Raw genomic sequence first — 20,796 nt, 5'->3', positions numbered from 1 at the left:
ACACGAATTAAAAATTACTGAAGCAAACTATAAGATTCGAAATTAGTTAAGCTATCTGATTTTGACTTAACATGAAATTTTTAGAACACGTATAGAGTTCTCAAACACAGTCTCAAACACAGAGGAGAGAAGTAATTGCTCTGTTTCGACATGCTTTTAATGTAAACTTGTGTAAAGGAATCTGGATTGAATTTTTCTCGAGAAAATCCGAAAAATTTCAATCTTTTAGAAAAGTTTTTGTAACCATAATTTATAGCGATGAAATAATTTTACATTTTATTTATAAAACTTGCATTTCTATTGGAAATCATTTAGCCTTATAACTTTTCATAAAGTAAAAAAATACTTAACTTTTGATTTAGCTTACCATTTAACATGAAGTTGTACAGATTTATTTATTTTTATCTAACCAGTTATTTTATCTTAAGAAGCTTCACTCTCTTTCTCCGTTTACGTTTTCCTGCCAGAATGCAAATTTTTAGTCTCACGCACTCAAATGAAGTAGAAAGAGATGGTATTTAAAGGAAGGTTTCGACTGTTTATGACAGCGTATTTCACCTGAAGGCCATGTTGTTAGTTGAAACTCTTCAATAGCTGTCTGTCTGGGACGTTGCGTTATCCTTGCCATTAGGCTTGAGCCAACTTGCGAGTCATTCATTCTGTTAGCTTTTGACTAACTTACAACTTAACTTAATTTAATATGAGTTCATTACTTTTGAGTTACGCCATAAATGCTGACTGGTTTTAGAAGCACAAGAAGTGCCTTCTGTTAAATTACGGAGTTTTAACGTTAGGGTCCTTCTTACGTTCTCTGTCTGGTTACCGGACATAGCGATAAGTCGCTCAGGTTTAGCTTGAGTCTCGAATTAGTTCGTGCTTTCAAAGAAGGCGAAACTCTACACAGTCAATTAACTTTGAAATGAAATATTAAATTTTCCCTGATTTTGGCAGGTAACATCCCTGTATCTCGATTCTAAGATAGGTGCGCTAGAAATATTAGTACAGCCGATACTCGTTTTAACGACCATTTCATTAAAACTAACTGTACAAAACGCCTCCTCTCCACTAACATATTAAATCAATTTTTACTATGGTGACTACACGTTATAACTTTCTTTTTCTGTTGTAAGCAAAGGATCGTTAAAAAAGGCGTTTTGTGCTTAATAAAACAAAGATAAAAATATATTTTCATCGATTGTTAATTATCTTAGCTTATCTAACAAGATTTCGATATCAGCAAAAATTATATTTGGTATTAGGTAAAGAGCTTAAGGGGACTCATACACCTTAAAACCCATAAGATCTTAGAATATGTGACTGTTGCAAGAATTGGGTTATTTATTTTAAACGCAATTACTTCCAACTTTTCACAGCTGACTACATAATATAGCTGCTTTCTGAAATAGTAATCAGAAAGTTTCTGTTGCCACAAATATTTTTATAATTTAATCCGCTTTGTTACAAAATGTTCCGTCAAGTGTCCACCTTGCGCGCTCAGTTTAAAATATTCTGTTGCATAATTAAATTCCTTATTTAATATATAACTTTTATAACATTTGGAAACTACTGTGAACCAAAAATTCTACGAATTTCATGTTAAATTTTTATTTTATTTGTAGTTGAATTTATAAAATGTATTTTATTAAAACTAATCTGTAATATTTTCGTGCATAAAATTTTTTAATATTAAAATATTCATCAGATTTTTGATTTAGTTAGAAAATAGTGCCCATATAAAGAATTTCATCCAATTTCAAGTATGTCCCGTTAGCCATTTTTAAAATATCATACGCGCAAGGTGGAAACATGACGAAAACTTTTGTCACAAAGCGGATTAAGTTAAAAAAATATTTGTGGGAGCACAAACTTTCTGGTTACTAGTTTCCAAAGCAGCTATATTATGTAGTAAGCTGTAAAATGTTGGAAGTAATTGCTTTTAAAGTAAATAAAATATCCCAATTCTTGCAGTAGTCACATATTCGAAGATCATAAGGGATTTAAGATGTATGAACCCCCTTAAGTAATTTTCTTAAATATATTCAAATAAATACTGACAATAATGTGCACCACAAATCTCAACTAATCAGCTATTTTGATAATTGGAAACAAATGCACACAGCTAACTTATCAGGTATTTTTTTAACTGGGTGAAAAAGCAAAGTAAATTATGGAAAGGAGAAATTAGAATTTTGAACAGAAACAAAGGGATTTAAAATTTTTTATTTATTTATTTTTAAATTTTATGTAATATTGTACAGAATGAGAGCTACGCGAAAAATTTCATTACCAAGCCAAAGCTTAAAATAGTGCTCCTGGACCTGTTGCTGACGCGTTGGACCTGTTGCTGACGCGTACGTAGTCAGCAACAGGTCCAGGAGCACTATTAATCTTAGTAATTATTAGTCTTTCTTACTTAAATTAACTCTTTTTCGCGTATGGTAAAACATTTGACATGCGACAATAATGTGCCCTGCCCTTGCTGAGAAATCTAATGAATTACACAGGGTTCTGATGTCCCGTCCCATCGTTGTTGGTGTCCTTGTCACCGGCTTAATTTCAGAGATTCGGAAATTACTTTCACAATAAGCCTGATCGTCGTATTGTCAATATAGCAGAATGGCTTTCAGCATCAACATTTTCAGACTTGAAAGTGCTTGCACGGCTAGGATTCGGAATAACAATATGCAGCTTTTTGAATTTCTTTTAACTGACGTTTGTGTAACTTCGTTTTTACGCAGTTTCTGGTGCTGCCTATCTGGAACCACACAAAAATGAATCTGAACCGAAGCTTAAGAGGTATCTAGGACTACAGAAAACTATGCTTTTGCTTCTATAAAAACACTATATATGTACATACATACATTTTACTTAGAAGCAAAAATCGTAGTCTATCTCTATTTCCTAAATTTAACATTTGAACATGTAAATCTAGTTTAACAGAACATCTGTAGGGTTCCTAACTTTGTAATTCTAAGTTAATGTTGGAAGTGAAGAACCTTAAGAACTGATAAGCGAATAATCGCTTGAGTTCGGTGACAAGAAACAACAAGATAAAAGGGTAACTAACCCATTATTATTCCAATAAGACTTAACAAAACTCCTCCTGGGACTGTACAAACAAAGCCCTCACTTGGGCTTGAACTTAAGGGACTAAGAATTAAACTAAAACTAAGCTTAACTAAAGAAATATAGCCGAAGCTATCAAGATTCAAATCGAGTTGGCCCCTTCACTTATTTGACTACGAAGCTTAACAAGGGCCTGAGTACGGCCGAGCGTAATAACAGTTTTGAGAGAGAGAGTGGCCAAAAAGGCAAACGCGCGTAAATCAGAAACTCTGATTCTCTCTGACTCAGTAAGTAACTTCGTGATTTAAATACCGCTCCTCCTCATTAAATATTCAGCAAGATTTCAAAACTACGTTCTGGCCGGAAGTAGTAAGTTGAAGTTAAGAATTTGACGGGAAAGGAACTTTAACTTAAAATTTAACTGTTAATAAAATTACCATAATCCTTACACATCTAAGGACCTTTTAAGGCTTTGGGCTGTTAAGCAGCTGCATCCCTAATTCACCCCCTATTCATGCCTCTGACTTTGCTTTGATTTTCAGAAAATTTAAATTCTTAGTTCAAATGCAGGCTTCAGTAAGTAACTAAATTTCATTATATTAGTCTTATTTAAAATGTTATACCTAACATGTCTTTTATGCATACATAATGTCGTTAACCCTTAATTTCAGACGGGATAGAATCGGTCCTAAAGGAGGGGTAGTGATAATTTACAGGTATTTTCAACATTTTTCTATGGTTGAGAAAGTGACGTCATTTTTATTTAATTCTTGTAATATTTCTCAGCAGTTGATATCAAGAGAGTTCAGATAAAGGAATTATAAGGTATTTTCTCCCTCCTTTCTGCATACTTTCGTGGTGTAACGGTAGCACGCTCGGCGCGTATTCGAGAGGTCCAGGTTCGAGCGCTGGCGAGGGCATTGCACATTTTTCATGACTCCAGCTTCAAAATAACTTAATGACTCTACAGTGGCGCCCGAACTAAAAACGTGGTGAATGATGATTCTTTATCACTAGGATTTGGGAACTGGGTCGCCTAATCCCCAACAGTCGTCCCTTAAAAGGAGAAGTACATAAGGTATTTTCTTCCTCCTTTCTGCATGTCTTCGTGGTGTAACGGTAGCACAGTCGGCGAGTATTTGATAGGTTTGAGTCCCGGGGAGAGGACTGCATATTTTTATGTCTCCAGTTTGAAAATAACCTAATGACTGTCCAAAATGTAGTAATTTAAGCAACAATTATTAAAATGAAAGGCTAAAGCGAAAAGAAAGGGAGACGTAAAGATTGAAAATATAGAGGTGTTCGGCAAATAATTGATGTAATACTTGAATGCATTTCAGAAGTGTAATACGTAAAAGATGCATTAGAGGATCGCATGATACTGCTATTTTCACTGAACACTATGCATTAACAGAGACTATATTGCAGATATAATTCAAAGTTTTGCAACCCTTGAATTTTCTAAAAATTCCCTTACCGAGATTTTGATTTGAATGGCTCTGAGAAAATTCGATTTTATCCATTAAATCAGGAAGCTATGTTTATAACTATAACTGCAGATAATAGAAGCCGCAGGAGTTCTAATGAGTCCACCAGAGCAATATGGTTATTGCAGCAATATAGACTTTAGAAGTCATCTCGGCCGAAGATTTCTATTATGTGTTAAAACAGAATCCTAAGTCTAATGGATATGAAGACTCAAAGCATGGCAACAGATTCATAACGAGAGCATGCAGTGTGAGTGAAAGACTTAAGAGCACAGTTCACCTTGAAATCAGAAAAATCTAAACAATATGACATGAACAAAACAACGTTGCAGCTGTTCATAATAGTGCGTAAGAGGACATAATAAGCAAAATATGTGAGCAATTAGTAAACAAAATAAAGAAAATGTGAAAATAGTATAATAATCATGTTAATTATATATATATAATGTGGTAGATATAAGGTGGAAGATATGAAAGAAAAGAACGTATAGAAATGTATGTGAGTGAGACAATAAGGATATGCAAATAGAGACAGCGTTACGTATGCAGAGCTGAATATGAATCAGTTGTGATGAGAAACAAAGCTCTGAAAATAGGGAAGGGGTGAACTACTATACTATTGTAATTATGAGAAACTTATTCTATAGAAGAGCTTGCATCAATGTCTAGAACAGGCTGAATGCGGCCTGACATAACTGAGTAAAGGTAGCGCAATATGAGCCGAGCTTATCACATGCAATTCTGTTATTCTGAGTATTAGCAGCTCATGCTGACCAGTTTATGGAAGCTAATCTTTTGAGGAAGAATTCTGATGTTTGTGGATAATCAAGTATGAAATATCTAGCTATATCTTCTCTATGGCATACACATTGGTCCGTGTCATGGGGCAGGAAGTAGTGCAAAGAAGCAGGAAAAGGATCATGTTCACAGAATTATTGAGTTATTGACCAGCAGTTGCCTCTTAGGTCTGGCTCCACTAGTGGCCGAATGATTGGGACAGCTGAATACTGGTAAGTTGACCTGTTTTTTTGTTCAAATCCAGGCGAACGGGCTTGATGCAAGGTTGGTTTTCGTAGTTTTCTCCATGTGTAACGTGAATACGAGCCAGTTTCCCTCTGAAAGTCGTGAACGAAGCATACATCCTTATAGTAGATAGCTCTCTTGGCTTTGCCATATTCAAATAACCAAACCTAACCTAACTTCATTACCTTTGGTAAAATAGAAATGTCCTGCGTTACTGCAGATATTGTCATAGGACCCACAAATTTCTTAATGCTTCCCTGACCACCTTAAAAACATTTTCTTCAGACCAACGTTTTTTCTCGTAATGCTGACTTTTTTGCTCTACAGCTCTACTTACATTCGAAATCCTGCTTCTGAATCTATCAGTTTCGTTCTCATTACCTTCTGCTAAGAATGTTTCCAGCATCGTCGACTACCCCTCACTAAACACATACGTACAAAATTTGTCGCGTCTAGTATGTTCTTGCTTCTGCCTATGCAAAGACTTTTCAAATTTTGGAAGATACATGAAACAAAATCTTTCATGCTATATTCAGTTTCTACAATCTAAAAAACGGCTTCTCACAGCCGGAGAGGTAGCGTGTTGGGACACTGGATAGGATACAGATAAGGAGTCCCTGTGGCAGTCGATCTATTTTTTGTAGCGAGGCAGTTTCAACTCCGGGATAGTTCTCGGAGTAGAATGGCGACATGACATTGCCCTTCCAAGAGCGTCCCAAACATGCTTAGGGCAAAAGAGTTAAGTCAAAAGATTTGGCTGGCCAATCCATGCGGAGAATATTCCCACTTTCCAGGTAATCGTCCATCAGTTAATTTCTATCTGTAGGCTCTTCACCGTCCATTAACAAAAACCCAGGATCAACTGAGCTCCTAAAATACCGAACATAAGCTCTAAAACTTCATCACTGTACCTCATAACAATGAGGGAGCCTTTGCCAAACACATGGAGGGATGAGTGGCTGTTCAACGTAATGCCAACCCAAACCATTACACCTCCACCACGTAATGATCACTTTCTGTGATGAGGGAGAGATGGTTTCGTGTTCCAGGCTATCTCCAGATACGTGCGCTGATAATCAGCGTCCAGAATGAATCTAGACTCATCATTTAAAAGCGCTGTGCTCAGAAACATGATCAAGAATCTCGTCACATTTGTAAAAAGCGCAAGTTGTCTGCACCATACTAAACGTGCTATTTTTGAGAGCTGCAGTGAGTAAGACGCAAGCAGCTGGTCTTCTGGCATATAGCCTTATGTCTTAAAGCTTTCGGGAAACTGTAGACTCAAACTCGGGTTCCAGTGGCAACATACTATAGCTCGTGTGGGAGTCGTAAAGCTGCAATAGTCCTGTGTCGCTGCTCTGAAAATGCCAAATCACGATACTCACGATACTTGTTTATCCTGGTAGAATTTTTCCAGGTTTTGTCAATATGGATCCGGTATCCTGAAACTGTTTCCACAAATTGCGGACGAGGCTGGGCACTACATCGAGCTCTGTAGCCACCTGCGCTTGTGATTGGCCTGCCTCCAATGTCCCGCGATTCTCCATCTCATTTCAAATATTCGTGGCTATATACTCACAATAATATATATATATGTAACAATAATATATATATATATAAAACAATAATATATATATATATATTATTGTTGTGAGTTTTAACGACCTAAACAGTATGTGCTTTTGAGAGCAATAGTATGCACAGCGTTGGTAAGTGTATAATGATACTGAGAACTTAATTTCGGTTTTTCTAAAATTGATGGATATTGAAGTTAGAAGAAATGAGTATGTAACGAATTTTTCAACATTATATCAAAACAAATATTTTTCGTGACACAGAAGAAAGAAACGAGCATAATATTTCGTACTTCTAAATGAAAGTACTGGTAATTTACTGGTTAAACTTCAGTAAAATTTCAAACGATTTCCTTGAGCGAGAAGTTGAACTCAAAGGACTCTTGAGCTGGTGTGCCCTATCTCTAACGTAGGAAACACATTTCGGTCATTGGAAAGTTTCGAAATTGAGAATAAAATTTCACACAATTTTACCCCGAAATTTAAAGCATTTAAATTTTACCTATTTAAAAAAAATCCAAATGCAATTCTTTATCTCACATTTCATGACTCTTGCTTCTAAATAATCTAATGACTCTACACTGCAATGTACTCGATGCAAAATTCCTAATAGGCTAAAGCTATTCCTTATTTTGTATTCTTTCATTGACTTCACTGCAAAGTTTTTGTCATTCTGATATGATTACCATTTGTAAAAATTAAACTACCGAAATATAATGCAGCTGCAAAAATTAAATAAATGCATATGAGATTATCATCAATCTAATATAGTTATCAATCAAAAGAGAGCTATATGCTCAAATGTCAAAGCCTTTTGTTTAATTTAAAGTAGGCTTCATTGGTTACATGTTTAATTCAAAGATATTGTCATCAAGTTGTCATCATCTGGATCCTAACAAATAATCTTTTTCACGCATTCCATAGAAATTCCTGCCTTTAATTTTACCTTGCTTTAACATCTATTTAAGCCAAAGAAGTTATTACCCATGAATTAGCTCGTACTGATAGATGTTCACAGTTTTTCCTTAGCGTACCATAAATAAATTCATAACATCACATAATACTAGTGACATAACTGGTGTTAAAATTGAGGTGAATAAAATAATGACAATTCAAAAGGCTGTTCTTTCCCCAGTTTTAATTGTAACTATAAATTTAATTAATAAATATAAATTCTACAGGTAAAGACTGCAGCCAGTAATCTGAGCCTTTAATTTAATAAAAATGAAACTCATTTCGGAAACTTAGAAAGCCCTCCACGAAAGCATCCATCGAGTATCCATATTTTGAAAGTTTAGCAGAAATAGATTTGTTTTTAAATAACTGGAACGATATGGATATATTTCATAAAGAATGTAAAATCGTTTTTCCTATTTGTTAATATTTCACAAGTCAGTTTATGCCCAATAGCGTTATTGTATTTCATTTAGCAGTAATTAATCATTAACAAAATTAAAATAAAAAACTTACACTAAGTGACTGAGTATTCTCCAAATAGATTGCGAATTAGAATTATCCTTTGGCCATTCAACGGCTCTTCTAGTCTCGGTAGCGGTCACATCTTGATTAGAAATCATTAATCCCTGATCCCCACTGTTAGTAGCTCTTTGGGGTAGCTGGATTCCTGAGGGCCATTCGCAAACAGGAGCCTCCTCCAGAGGCATTGTCAACCACCTGCGAGCTCCGGCGGTGACAATCCAGTTGTGAGCAGTAATGCGTGATTGACAAGGTCTTCCACTACGCAGTCATTTGGTTTTGTTCTCGGATTTCTCGCCAAAGCATTTAAATCACTCCATCATCTCGATTCAAAGAAACGCTAATTTGACTGGCTGTTAAGCATTTATTGCTTTTATCCTAAGTTTACGAGCCTTATATTTTTACTCAAATATCTCACAAATGTTTTATTATTATTACAACTAGATTCTGAATAAATATGCAGGCGTAAATACTTACAGCATGCAATATACAGTTACAAAAATATTCTGTGGAACTTATTAACATGATAGTAATAGCGTCGTGAAGACACGTAAGAATAAATTCGGAAGAAAACGATTCAGTGCTCAATATCTGAAACCGATTTAACATTGAAATTTTTAAGTAAATTGCCGTTCTTTTAAAGATTCAAATTTTTAAATCGTTATTGATATTCAGTAGGATTTTAACTTTCTCTTTGATAGAAAAAAAAAAAAATCAGTGCACTATTTGCATGATTATTATGATAAAAACATATTGCAGCTAATTTATAAATAATGCAATAGTTTGCCAAAATTACTCATTTGAAAGAGCGCAAAGCTTTTTGGATATGTATGCAGTGGCATTTGAATGTTGCCTACGCGGAGAACTTTCTAAAGGTTGCTAGATAACATTAGTGTTACACCTGGATGAGCTACGAATGCACTCCAGACATTCGATAAGAATCGGTGTATTATCTGAATCTAAACCTGGGAAAGATTCTGCCAGCATCCACTCGAACTCCTCGGTGAAGAATCGATTGGAGTTTTCATTCAGACTCTATCTAAAGAAGACGAATTAAGTTAGTATTTTTCGTACTAGACAGATTTCACTTTAAGCAGACTTCGCTGAAACTCAATATGCAGTTGATGAATCATTTTACTGCTTAAAATCATTTTTCTAATAACAACTGAGTACTACATTATCAAATTTTTATAAAGTACGGGAGTAATAAAAGAATACAAATTAATACAAATAAACACTTTATATTGTTTCAAAAACAGTCCGCTTTTAACAGCAGAAAAAGAAATGCTTAAGAAGGCACGTATCAATTCATATTCGCAAAGCCATAGCTAAACATTAATGCGATTTTAGTAGCAATGCTACATAAATATTATCAGATAACTTATTACCAGGCATTTACCTTTCTCAAGGAAACGATTGTCATAAAGTAAACTTAATTGCTTAAAAACTTTTTACGAAAATAAAGCATAGTTGTCACATACATATCACATACATGATGTTATTTCATAAGACTGTGACAGGTATATATATAAAAGAAAGATGCTGGTTCTTCGTTAAAGAACAAAGTTTTTCAACGCTTACTTTTTCAAAAAGAGTCATTTCTCATATTTTAATATGAGTGTAGGTATGCGATAAAATCTCATTTGCAGCAGATTATACAATACTTAGAAGTATGAAACGGAAAGCCTCTGACAGGTGTGTGTATAATGATGGAAAGTAAAGTATTCTAGTCATGAGTAATGCTTGTGTCATGTGAAAGCCATTATGATTTGATTGCGATAATATGAGTTGCCATTTTTCAGTTGGTGGCAATGTTAGTTTCGTTTTACGGGATCTTTCTCATATCCCAGTTGCGAGAAAACAATTCAACAGCTGACAATACAAACAAATACCTATTCAAGTTTCCCGGATATGGAGTAATTTATTAAGAGGAAATAAGAAAGTGTTTCAAGCACGAATACTATAAGCAGATTGCAATTTAGTGGAATGCATGTGCTGGTTGTACAAAATTATAGCCCTGGATTTACATCATTCGCAAAACATCGGCAAGAACAACTCAACTCATGCAATAACTTTTGCAAAAAAGTCATTACTACATGAGTTTCCATTATTTACTTTATATGTTGCACCTGGTATCGATTACTTGATAATGGGTCAGATCATTAAAATAAATGATTCTTTTTATTATTATTCACAGGCAAATAATCCTTAATAATCCTTTTGAGGAAACTGGTTATGTTTCTGACTTACAGAAAATTTATTCGACAAATTCGTGAAATTAACCACTTGCTGAAATTATCTTAAGAAACTTTTTTTCCCGTGCACAAAATTCTTAATTTCATTATTTTATTAACATGCAGCTAAGAAAGAATGTTTTGAAATTTTTGTTGGCGCTAAAATTTTAATTTCGCATTTTCTTTAACAGATACTTCAGATTAATAGCAAGTATCTAAGTTAAAATGCATTTATTGCGTTGTAAATACTACTATTACATTAAAAAATTATCTCAGTATTTTCTCAAATTAAAGTTCGTCAAAGTTAGAATTTAGTCAAATGTGAATATGTATGTGATACGTTAATATTATTTTAACAGGCGAGAGAAGTGCTTTGAAAACGCAGTTTTTTAGTAGCTAAAATGAAAATTACTTTTAACCTGCTTATAAATTTATTTGCAAACAAAAATGAGTATGAATAATCGAACAAATAATTACAATCATGTTACTTCTATCAAACCAAAATATTTGTCGACGAGGAGCATAATTAAGAGCTTAAAGTATTCATTTTTAACACTTTCTAATTACTATCGAGAAATAATTATTTCTTTTACCATATTCATTCAGATAATATCTCTGGAATTAAAAAGAATATCATAAGATTCCTATGACCCTGCCAACATAAAAGTAGATATTTTTATCCCTCCTTTGCTCTGCTGCAAAGTTAACTTGCTACAGCTTAGCAATTAGGCTACTTTCTCGAGAGTGAAATTTCTTTTGAAAGGGTTTATGAAATAAGGTCTATTGGAAATTTATAAAGACTAGTTTTATTTTAGTCAATCGTTTGTGTTGCGACTCTTATAGCAATTCTTTCATTTCCTACCCACCGCAAATTCTTAGATGTCTTTAAGTAATCAAACATATTTTAATTATTTAAATTTACGCTATAATCAAATATTAGGTTGAGCAAAAAGTAATTCTGTTTTACATGAAAACAGCGTTACTTTTCAGAACATTACATAAATGTACTCAGTTTCGTGTTAATAAGATATTTCATGACAAAACTTCGTTCCCTTGCTGATCAAGATGACAGATTGAAAATCCGAAGAAAATTATGTTCTTCATTATATGCTGTATGAATTTCATAAGAGTTACAACGCAACAACAACCACCAGACATATTTATAATGTATATTCAAATATATTAGAGTTTCACAAATACCCGAACATTTTGATCTTTCAGATGCTGTTTACTTCTAGAGACCAGTACATTATTTGGATACACGGCCCTCACCTATTAATTAGGTATCGCCGGAAGATGGTATGTATCTCTCACCGAGCCCCGATCTGACATGACGACCTTATTACAAGCATCGCCTGCCCGACCAGAGTGCCACTGCTGGCCCTTTGGGTGAAAGAAATTGAAATTCACGTACCACCAAGACTGCTCATGCCCCCCAATTGGGAAGCCAACCACAGCTCGGTGGCGGTACCGTTAGGTTGTAAGGATCTTAAGTTTTACTAACGTTTATTTTATTTTAAATCTTTACTATCACTTCTTATTTTCTACTTCCGGCCAGAATTATAAGCGTTAATGTATTTATGCAAAGTTTGTCTGGCGAACGCCAAGTATTTAAGTTGTGGCTTTTTGCCAAGCGAGAGAGAGGAAGCAGTTAGTCGAAGCAGGCCGCTTACCTTAGAAGTTTTACTCAGTTGCTGGTTGCCTTCCAGGCCAGAGGTTTAATCCTCTTGATAACTTTAAACGTATTGTAGTGTTCACAGTTCTCTGTACTACATACGGCTTCCTGTTAATATAAGGCCAATCTTCCAAGTTTATTATTTCAAAGTTAAGAGTTTAGTTTTATTTTTATATTTTTACGTTTAGACCACAAGTAGTGGGTCTTTGTATTTCGAAGTACGGAAGTTATTGTAAATAGAGAAAAATAAAGGGTTTTGTATACCCTTCTTGTGTATCCTGTCTACTTCCCACAGTTATTGAACATAGCTTTAGTAAGCTCTCTGTTCCGAGTCAGGTCCTTGCATGTTTCCGAAGAAAGTAAGACGGAACAATTGAACCTGATAGTGGCGCCCAACGAAGAAGAATAACCATGGCCGAGTTTCAAGAAGAACCTGTGCTGCCTGCAGAAGCGGCTCAGAATCCAGAAATGCCAGCTGCCGCCCTGGAAGGATTTGGTTACATCGTCCAGACCATGCGCGCTTCGATGAAACCAGAAGCAACATTTAATGGAAACTCACCGGTAACCAGTTTTTTGGAAAAATTGGATGACCACTTCATGCTCTACCCCGTGCACGAATTTCAAAAAGTTACCTTAGCTACCAGCGCTTTGAGGGGCCAAGCGCTTAATTGGTTCAAATATATAGGCAGAAGTCTCTTGGGTCAAGCAGGAAGTCCCACCTATACTTACGAAAATTTCAAGACTGCCCTACTAAAAGCCTTCCCTGTTGTAAGGGATCATGTGAAATTAGAAACGGAACTTTTTAGTATATATCAGCAAAGAATCGAAAATCTCTCAAGCTTTATTTTAAGAAAAATTCACGTCTTCAAACTCTTGTATGGAAACCGTCCGGATCCTGAGATAATTCAAGTGATTTTGCCGAGGTTACTGCCCCAAGTGCAAGACTTTATTGAATTAAGAAATCCGACTACACTGGAAAAGTTATTTGATCTAGCAATCCAGTTTGAAAGTAGAAGAACGGCGGACATTGAAAGAAGACGCCAATATCAACAGCGAAACCAATTTGGTGCGCCAAGACTACAGCAAACTCAAGCACACGGCTACGGAAGCAAAGCGAATCAGTGGGCAAGGAAACCCGAGCATTCAAAAACAGCCGGCGAACGTCGACAGTTCAATAGCAATCCAGGAAAAAAGTCTCAAGGCCAGTGGAAAAAGAAGGAAATCACGGAAATGAAAAATAATTTAATCTAAAACGGATTTCTGCTGACGGGAGGGTGCGGAAATCCGAAGGCCACGAAAACCCCTCTCCCTTCAAGTTAAATACAGTAATGGTGAAAAATTTGACTCTTCCGAAGATTGAAGTGTTGGTGAATAATATCCCAGCCACCGCACTCCTGGATACAGGCGCGCAGTGTTCCTGTGTGGCAGAAGATTTTTTTAGGAAGTATTTTCGGAAATACCGCATATATAATTCGGATAATACGACAGTGTTAGCGGCGCAAGGAGAAAAATGTAAGTGTATAGGTAAATTACCGCTGTATGTCCGTATCAAGGACGAACAAGTAAAGGTTATGTTTTTTATAGTAAAGAATCTGAAAGCACATATTATTTTAGGAATAGATTTTCTTTCAGAGGCACAAGCAACGCTGGATTTTAATGAAGCGTCCCTTAAGCTGACGATGAAACCAGTTCGTGGAGGAAAGGCTGAACCGCCGATGTTAAATCTTGACCACCTGCCTAATGAAGAACAGCGAAGAATCCGACAAGTGGTAAGTGAATTTGCTTCGTTATTTAGTGATATTCCAGGATTTACTCAGGTTACTAACCATAGTATTGACACCGGAGATTCAATGCCAGTTCGCCACAAAGCATACCGGTATGATAAGAATAAGGAAAAAATTATAGAATAGCATATCACCGATATGCTACGTAAAAAGATCATAACGCCCATCTCAAGTAGTTATGCTAGCCCGGTGGTTTTATGTAAGAAAAATAATGACTATCCTTTGACACATCCAAAAAGGTGGAGATTCGCAATTGACTACCGTAAATTAAACTCCATGACTAAATATCCGGTATATCCGTTACCTATTATTGAAGAAATTCTAAGGAACATAACATCCACCAAATATGTTTAGACTTAACGACTGGTTATTTTCAAATAGGGGTTAGGCCTGAGGACGTGCCTAAGACTGCTTTTATAACCAAGTCTGGCACTTATGCATTTTTGCGTATGCCGTTTGGCCTTTCAGGGGCGCCGGCAACATTTCAGTGATGTATGGACATTGTGTTAAGACCTGTTCTTGGAAAGTCCACATTTATCTATTTAGACGATATCATTATTACTAGTGATAATCTCGACCAACATGTACAGGATTTAAGACAGGTGTTTTCTTTATTAAATGAGGCCTGTCTAAAAGTTAATGTCGAAATGTGCAAATTTGCAGCCCCTGAATTAAAATATTTAGGTTACAAAATATCTAAGAAAGGAATCGAGACAGACGAATCAAAAATAATTGCTGTACAAAAGTATCCGACTCCAAACACGGCGAAGAAGCTCTCTTCTTTTCTAGGACTTTGTTCATATTATAGGTCCTTTATAAAAAATTTTGCAGCTATTGCTGAACCATTGTTAAAATTAAAAAGGAAAAAGGCAAGATTCTCGTGGACGGCCGAAGCCAATAGTGCTTTCGAAAAATTAAAACAAGCATTAACGCAAGCCCCAGTGTTGAAATTTCCTGAAAAGGATGAGAATTTAGAAATTTCAGCGGATGCTTCGGATTATGCGGTAGGAGCGGTACTTTCGCAAAATAAGCAGCCCGTGGCATTTTTTAGCCGAACTTTAAATCAAACACAAAGAAACTATTCCGCGACCGAGAGAGAGGCACTTGCAGTTTTGTTAGCAGTGCAAAAGTTCCGAGTCTATTTTGGAAAGGCGCCAATAACAGTGTACTCTGATCATGCGGCGGTAACTAGATTGTACTCACGGAAAAACTTATCCCCAAGGTTAATAAGATGGGCACTCAAGCTACAAGAATATAATCTGGTAATCAAGCATACCCCAGGAAATGAAAATATCGTAGCAGATGCCCTATTCAGAATTAAAATAGATGAAGAAGGTAATACTGTAAAGGTGGCAATGCTCACAGCATGTACAATAAATTCCCGAGAAACTGTAATAACCGAACTGGGTAAGGATCCTGAGTTTGGAAGCATTTATGAGTATTTAAAGGATCCTGAAAATTTTAGCCACCAAGATATTGTGGCGATAAGAAATAGGGCGGCCCATTACGAACTAATAGATGGTCTATTATTCTATACAAAAACTACGAATTCCAACAACGAATTTCGACCTGTTATCCCAGCTAGTCTTAGATTAAATATCCTGCAGGAGCTCCATGACAGCCCTTTAGCTTCTCATGCTGGTATTCGAAAAACTATCCAACGCGTACGCGAGGCAGTCTATTTTCCTGAACTGCAAAAGTTAACAAGGGCGTATGTCCAGTCCTGCCCAACATGTCAAGCAGTTAATTATATTAATTTCCGTCCGGCCGGGTTTCTAAATAGTATTAAATCCGAATTTCCAAATGAAATAATTGGCATCGATTTATTGGGCCCTTTCCCAAAAAGTCAGTTAAATAAAAGTCGCTATCTCCTTGTTATGGTTGATCATTTTAGTAAGTGGACCGAAATTGTTCCCTTAAAACGAGCCTCCGCGAAATTAGTTACTGATTCTATTTTAAATAAATATATTTTAAAATACGGGGCGCCCCTAAAAGTTATATCGGATAATGGTCCTCAATTTTTAAGTAATGTATTTGAAGACATGTGCCAAAAACTGGGCATACGTCATTTAAAAATGGTCCCGTATCGGCCGCAATCAAATATAGCGGAACGGGTCAATAGAAATATAGTGAAAATTATCCGTAGTTATGTTAAAAATTTTCATAAAAGCTGGGATAACTATGTCAATGAATTTGCTTTCGCCCTTAGGACCGCAAAACATGATACAACGGGCAAAACTCCTGCTGAGTTATTTTTAGGCAGAAAGATTATAACGCCGTTAGATAAATTATTTTATGTGCAACAAAGAGCCCCAGAATTTAAAATGGGTGATATAGAAAAACTAATTAAAGAAGCAAAAAAGAATACGGAAGTAGCACAGAGAAAACAAAAGCTGTATTACGACTTGAAACGACGGGGAGTAACTTATAAAGTAGGGGATGAAGTATTAAAAATTAAGCATTCACTTTCTTCAGCACCAGAAGATAAAACTGCCAGATTTTTTCCACGATTTGAAGGACCATATGTCATAGAAAAAATAACTCACGCTGTAGTAGTGTTAAAAGCCAGAAATGGTGAAACCTGCTCCGCAAACATTGATCAAATCAAACCCTACTATGATCGTAATAAAATGCAAATATTTACAGATCTTTTGCAAGATCCGGCACGGCAGACACCGCAGGCACAAGCTCCAGAGGTGGAACAACGACAAGTACAAGGGCAAGCCATTAAGAGGCAGGAGCAAGTGAAAAGAAAGTTTCCCCGCGGGAAAATTGAAGGTAGCAAGAAAAAGAAGCCGTTCCACCGTCCAGAAAAGAGAGCTCACGAACACCCCCAGAATGAAGAAGGGAGAAGGACGACGTATGCAAAGGGAGCCAGGAGAAATGACGGCAACTATAACCCGGCTCTAAAACGGAAGATCTACTCATCCGACAGGACTCTCCGCAGCAAATGTCGCCGAACTGCGGAAGGGCCATCAGCGGCGGAGGAAAAAGTACAAGAAAAATTTGAACGGCCAACAACGAGGTCCAAGCAGGATCACGACAGAAGTTTCCCGGTTCCACCAAGACCAGCTGCCTTCAAACGGCCAAGACCACAAGCAGAGGACAGAAGGAAGATGTTCAAGGGTGGCCGTAGTGGTGAAAAACGGAAGCTTCCAGAGGAAAGCACTGAAGGGCGAGCCCGTACAAGAAGGAGGATCAACCAAGCTACGGTCTGCAGCACCTTTAAAGACTGGGCCCAGAAAAGGATGTCTGAATATTACAAAGATAAGTAAAATTTTATGTTACTTTACAAACTTAAGTTAATCTTTCATTCTTACTGCAAGTGGCAGATTTCAAGAAGTTTTACCTCATGCGAGGTCTACCTTTATCGCCAAAAGGGCGAGAAATGAGTTGTTACCGAATTTGGTATTATGTTTTTCAATTATTCGCGTGTAAAACTAAAGTTGATGTATAATAGCGATGTGTAAAGACTTAAATATTGTAAAAGTTATTGTATAAATTTTATTTAAAACATTCTGGCAAGAAAGAAGTTTTAGTCTGAAAGACTTTTTGAAATGTAGTATTTCAATGTAGAAAAATTGGCACTTGCTTTGAAAAGAATAGAAGTTAACAACGTACTACTAATGTATGTTGTCAAATGCGTAAAATTAACGGCATGTTAATATGTTCTTATATACAATGTGAACTGTTATTTCAAATGTTAAGAAATACCGTTATATGGTAAAAGTGAAAGTAATGTTAAAATTTTTTTTATTCGTGTGACTGTAAAAAGACTAAATCATGGTGAATATGTGTTAAAGGTTGAATGAATGTAGTTAGGCTCTCTGACGCTACACTTCAGAGTTAGCCACTTTCAGAATAGTACCTCAGGGTTTAGAGTTGAAGTTAGGGTGTGTTACGAGGTCTTGGTATGTTGAATTTTTAACACGTTAGTGCTTTGATTGTAGGAGGAAGTGTTGAACACATAGACATAAACACATTCGTGTTCGGTGTTCTTTTACAACATGTGTGAGAGAGCACGGGGAGAGATAATTAAAATAGTTATGAATGAAATAAGAATGTTAAGAGAAATATAATTATACATGTTACTTGCCATTTCATTGTGTAACATTTCGTTAAACTAGTTTTCCTTCCAGATCTCTGGAAGGAACCAGATTTGAATGAAAGCTCCTGTTTAGATGCAGTACAGATGAAAATATTGCGCGTCCTGGGAGCTGCTATTGTAAAAACAAATTTCTTTCTTTTAAATTTCTAGTTTCTAGCGAAAAATGTTTGTAAAAGATTGGCCTCGCGTTAGATTCTAGAGCTAAAAGTTTTCAACAAGGTCGTTTTAGGCCTCAGTTTCAAACTAATTAACTCTGGCGGGAAGTATGTAAGGATCTTAAGTTTTACTAACGTTTATTTTATTTTAAATCTTTACTATCACTTCTTATTTTCTACTTCCGGCCAGAATTATAAGCGTTAATGTATTTATGCAAAGTTTGTCTGGCGAACGCCAAGTATTTAAGTTGTGGCTTTTTGCCAAGCGAGAGAGAGGAAGCAGTTAGTCGAAGCAGGCCGCTTACCTTAGAAGTTTTACTCAGTTGCTGGTTGCCTTCCAGGCCAGAGGTTTAATCCTCTTGATAACTTTAAACGTATTGTAGTGTTCACAGTTCTCTGTACTACATACGGCTTCCTGTTAATATAAGGCCAATCTTCCAAGTTTATTATTTCAAAGTTAAGAGTTTAGTTTTTATTTTTATATTTTTACGTTTAGACCACAAGTAGTGGGTCTTTGTATTCCGAAGTACGGAAGTTATTGTAAATAGAGAAAAATAAAGGGTTTTGTATACCCTTCTTGTGTATCCTGTCTACTTCCCACAGTTATTGAACATAGCTTTAGTAAGCTCTCTGTTGCGAGTCAGGTCCTTGCATGTTTCCGAAGAAAGTAAGACGGAACAATTGAACCTGATAAGGTTATTGCCGCCCCTCCACCACGCCGAGGTGGACCCTTAGAGGGGACTAGAGACCATTACTGCTGGATAACGACCCGTTGTGCTCAATAGACATCGTCTGACCATTGAGGAATCAGCCAACTAACTAGAATGATCACTGTCTACCTTGCAAGAGTCCCTGGAGCAATCAGGAAAATCTATAAACGCGGAACTAAAACAGCACACGAATTCTCTGGAAACAACAAGGCCCGACGTTTCTCAGTCTGCAACTCCATGTCCAGCAGGCTGCTAAAAGAAGCATTTAATCACCGAATTATCAATGGAGAAGGAAACTAATTCTATTTATTAATACGATACGCAGAAACTAGTCCTTTTCACCACGCCCGATAACAGTTAGCAATACCTAAACCATGACAGTTAGGATGGGAGATTTCACCTTATCAGTTCTATTCATTAGATATTTCTCCGGCTTTTAGAAAAACAACAGATTATCCATCAGTTCTGATTTCTGCAGCTTGTTCTGAGGAGAAAATCCTTCGAAATATTGACTAAGCTTTCACCGGCATTTTCACCTCCAAACTATCTTACAGAATATTGAGCATTCGGCTCCAAGATAGCGAATTGTTTTTGATAACGATGGCAATTAAAGCCTGTCATCCCAAAACTACATTAATGTCCTGACAACATAGTAAAAAAAGGTAACTTAATCCTGACCCATTAGTGGCATACTCAGAACACTAAGCCAGCAGTGGCTGAGTAGATATGTCCGCTGAACACTGGTAGTAGTTCAACCTAGTTTCGAATTCTGGTAAAGGGCTGGATTGTTGTGTCAGTTATTTAACAAGACAAGAATTCGATTGAGGGGTTTTTTAACAATTAAGATTTATATAATTGCAGTCAACGAGCGTGGGATTGAGCCAGCTCACTAGCATTTCTAGAAACAATATTTTATTTAACAATAAAAAATAAACATTTCTTATGAGGATACATCACATTTAAAAGTAGTCAGATTTTCATGTACATTGGAAAAGCTCGCTTTACGTCTACTCTAAACTTGTTGCTGACTAACTAGTTTTCTTTTGCTTATTCCCTTCGCTGAAATAAGTGTATTGTTAATTAACGATTTTTAACAAAAATCGACCAAAAATTGAAAAAAAAAAAGAATTTCATATGATAAAATACTACGGTTTAACTCATAATGAATTACAGAAAAGCGCTTGTGTGTAAAATTATTTTTACAGAAGTTATAAGTATTTGAATACGCTTGTTTACCTTTTCAGTGACATTTAAAGAGATATTTAAATGTCAGTAAAAAGGTAAATATTTGAGAAACGTTAGTTTACATTATTTTAATTTCCTCAACTAAAACTTTTTACAGTTAGTAAGATATGACTGTGCAAGATATGAAGACTGCAGTTATGCAAGTTTGTTTCACTGTTCTTCCACGGATAACCCACCCACCCATAATAAATGCCCAACAGGTGTCATATCATGGTGTTTTTTTTTTTTTTTCCTTCAGTCCAAAAGAGCAATTTGCCCA

At 36.0% G+C, this 20,796-nt stretch overlaps 1 protein-coding gene across 4 annotated transcripts in view; it reads right to left on the bottom strand.

Annotated features, from left to right (window-relative positions):
• Nucleotides 1-20,796, bottom strand: part of LOC118181498 (proton channel OtopLc-like) — a 167,750-nt gene that overhangs the window by 80,002 nt on the left and 66,952 nt on the right. For 2 of the 4 annotated variants that reach the window (XM_035350653.2, XM_035350654.2), the window contains exon 1: nucleotides 8,621-8,845. The exons of the other annotated variants lie outside the window; for them this stretch is intronic. In XM_035350653.2, the coding sequence (XP_035206544.1) occupies nucleotides 8,621-8,814 (194 nt within the window). In that variant the 5' untranslated portion in view covers nucleotides 8,815-8,845. Of the gene's footprint in view, nucleotides 1-8,620; nucleotides 8,846-20,796 lie in introns of those variants that run through there. 4 annotated transcript variants of the gene reach the window in all.

This window comes from Stegodyphus dumicola, chromosome X1, assembly GCF_044657685.1.
Source record: "Stegodyphus dumicola isolate Sdum_Otavi_A_Nest chromosome X1, ASM4465768v1".
Lineage (NCBI taxonomy): Eukaryota > Metazoa > Arthropoda > Arachnida > Araneae > Eresidae > Stegodyphus > Stegodyphus dumicola.
This window is presented reverse-complemented; position numbering and strand designations above follow the sequence as displayed.